Source organism: Uranotaenia lowii, chromosome 2 (genome assembly GCF_029784155.1).
Source record: "Uranotaenia lowii strain MFRU-FL chromosome 2, ASM2978415v1, whole genome shotgun sequence".
Taxonomy (NCBI): Eukaryota; Metazoa; Arthropoda; class Insecta; order Diptera; family Culicidae; genus Uranotaenia; species Uranotaenia lowii.
The window spans coordinates 381,175,427-381,177,083 of record NC_073692.1 but is presented as its reverse complement, the minus strand read 5'-3'; the positions used below and the strand labels follow the sequence as shown (position 1 = coordinate 381,177,083).

The following is a 1,657-nucleotide window of genomic DNA, read 5'->3' as shown; positions in this document are numbered from 1 at the left end:
ATGGCGAAAAATGTTCAGTTGAAGTTGTTGCAGAAAAGAGAACGGCAAATAGTGCTTCTTATGGACAGTGTCGACCGATTCATACAGAATTACGAACCAGAACGTGATGAGTGTCAGATTAGTTCTAGGCTTGAGGCCTTAGAACCTGTGTTTGATGAGTTTCATGAAGTGCGCAGTAAAATCGAGCTGATCTTTTATGAAAGTGAAGAGAAGAAGGCCAAGGAGCTCTACGGTGACGCCAAAGATGAAGCTGAAGCACAACGAGAGGAAGAAAACGACAGGCTGCTACTGAGTTTTGAAGACCGTTTCTTCCAGTTGAAGGGTGCACTGTCAAAACTTCAAAACAAACCCGAACGAGCTCCAAACGTAGACGATTCTTCACATAGCCAAGGCCATGCCTCCATGGGGTCGAAAGTTAAGCTGCCAGAAATCCGATTGCCTAGCTTCAGTGGAAAACTTCGCGAATGGGTTTCATTCCGCGACAGTTTTCAAAGTTTGATCCACAACAACGGGCAACTCGCACCCATGGAGAAGTTCTCCTATCTCAGGTCATCGTTAAGCGGCGAAGCACTTCAAGAAGTCCTCTCTATCGAGCTGTCAGACGTTAACTACAGTGTCGCTTGGGAGATTCTGACAGAACGGTACGAGAACAAGAAGCTGATAGTGAAGGCGTACCTAGACGCACTGTTTTCTCTAGAGCCGATCCGGAAAGAAAGTTTTGAGAGCATCAACAATCTCATTAGTGAGTTCGAGAAGAACTTGTTGATGCTGCAGAAGGTTGGCGAGGACACCGATGGTTGGAGCACCATACTAGCTCACATGCTTTGCTCGCGACTGGACTCTGTCACTCTGAGGAATTGGGAAACACAACACAAAAGCAAAGAAGTACCGAAATACGAGGACATGAGGAAGTTTTTGCGCAGCTACTTTTCCGTTCTGCAGTCAGTTGCTCCAGCCAGAACCCCGCTACAACGTCACCGATCATCATCAGCCGAGAAGCCAATCAGTGAGCTACACAACAGTTAAGTCCTCAAACCAGTGTCCATTCTGCAATAAAACATGGCACTCACCATTTCAATGCCAGAGATTCCTTCGATTGAAGATATCAGAACGTGTTGAAGCCGCCAATCGAAGTCGAGTCTGCAGAAATTGCCTACAGCCTGGTCATTTTGCAACAAACTGCACACGTAGCAGTTGTCGGTTATGTCAACAAAGGCATCACACTATGTTGCATGCTACGCGATCCTCCGTTCCAAATCCGTCGAATCCGAGACTCAGTCAACTGTCAAACGCACAACCTAATCAAGAAAGCACCCATATTATTCCACAGCAAGCCTATCAACAGCAAAGACAACAAACCATGCCAATAGTTACGGAAACACACACTCAATCACAAAATGCAACACACAATTCACCAAACACAACCACACAAATCAATTCACCTATGCCAAGCACAAGCCAAAGCTACGTAGCACTATCTGTTAAGCCAACATCAAATACTCTGCTTCCTACCGCTCTCATCAAGATCAAAGACCGCTACGGTAACGCTCTGGTAGCCAGAGCCCTGTTGGACTCTTGTTCGCAACATTGTCTGATGACAGAAGAGTTTTCGAGAAAACTGAAGCTCGAAGAAACACCCACGTTTTTGTCAGTCCAG

General features: G+C 46.1%; 1 protein-coding gene across 1 annotated transcript; it reads left to right on the top strand.

The window, feature by feature from the left end:
* Nucleotides 1–1,026, top strand: LOC129743231 (uncharacterized). Its single transcript, XM_055735210.1, has one exon. The coding sequence runs from the start codon at nucleotides 1–3 to the stop codon at nucleotides 1,024–1,026; it is 1,026 nt and encodes a 341-aa protein (XP_055591185.1).
* The last annotated feature ends 631 nt before the right edge of the window (nucleotides 1,027–1,657 follow it).

Bases quoted from the DNA above. Each gene is read 5' to 3' on its own strand.
- LOC129743231 (XM_055735210.1), top strand. From the start codon at position 1: ATGGCGAAAAATGTTCAGTTGAAGTTGTTGCAGAAAAGAGAACGGCAA.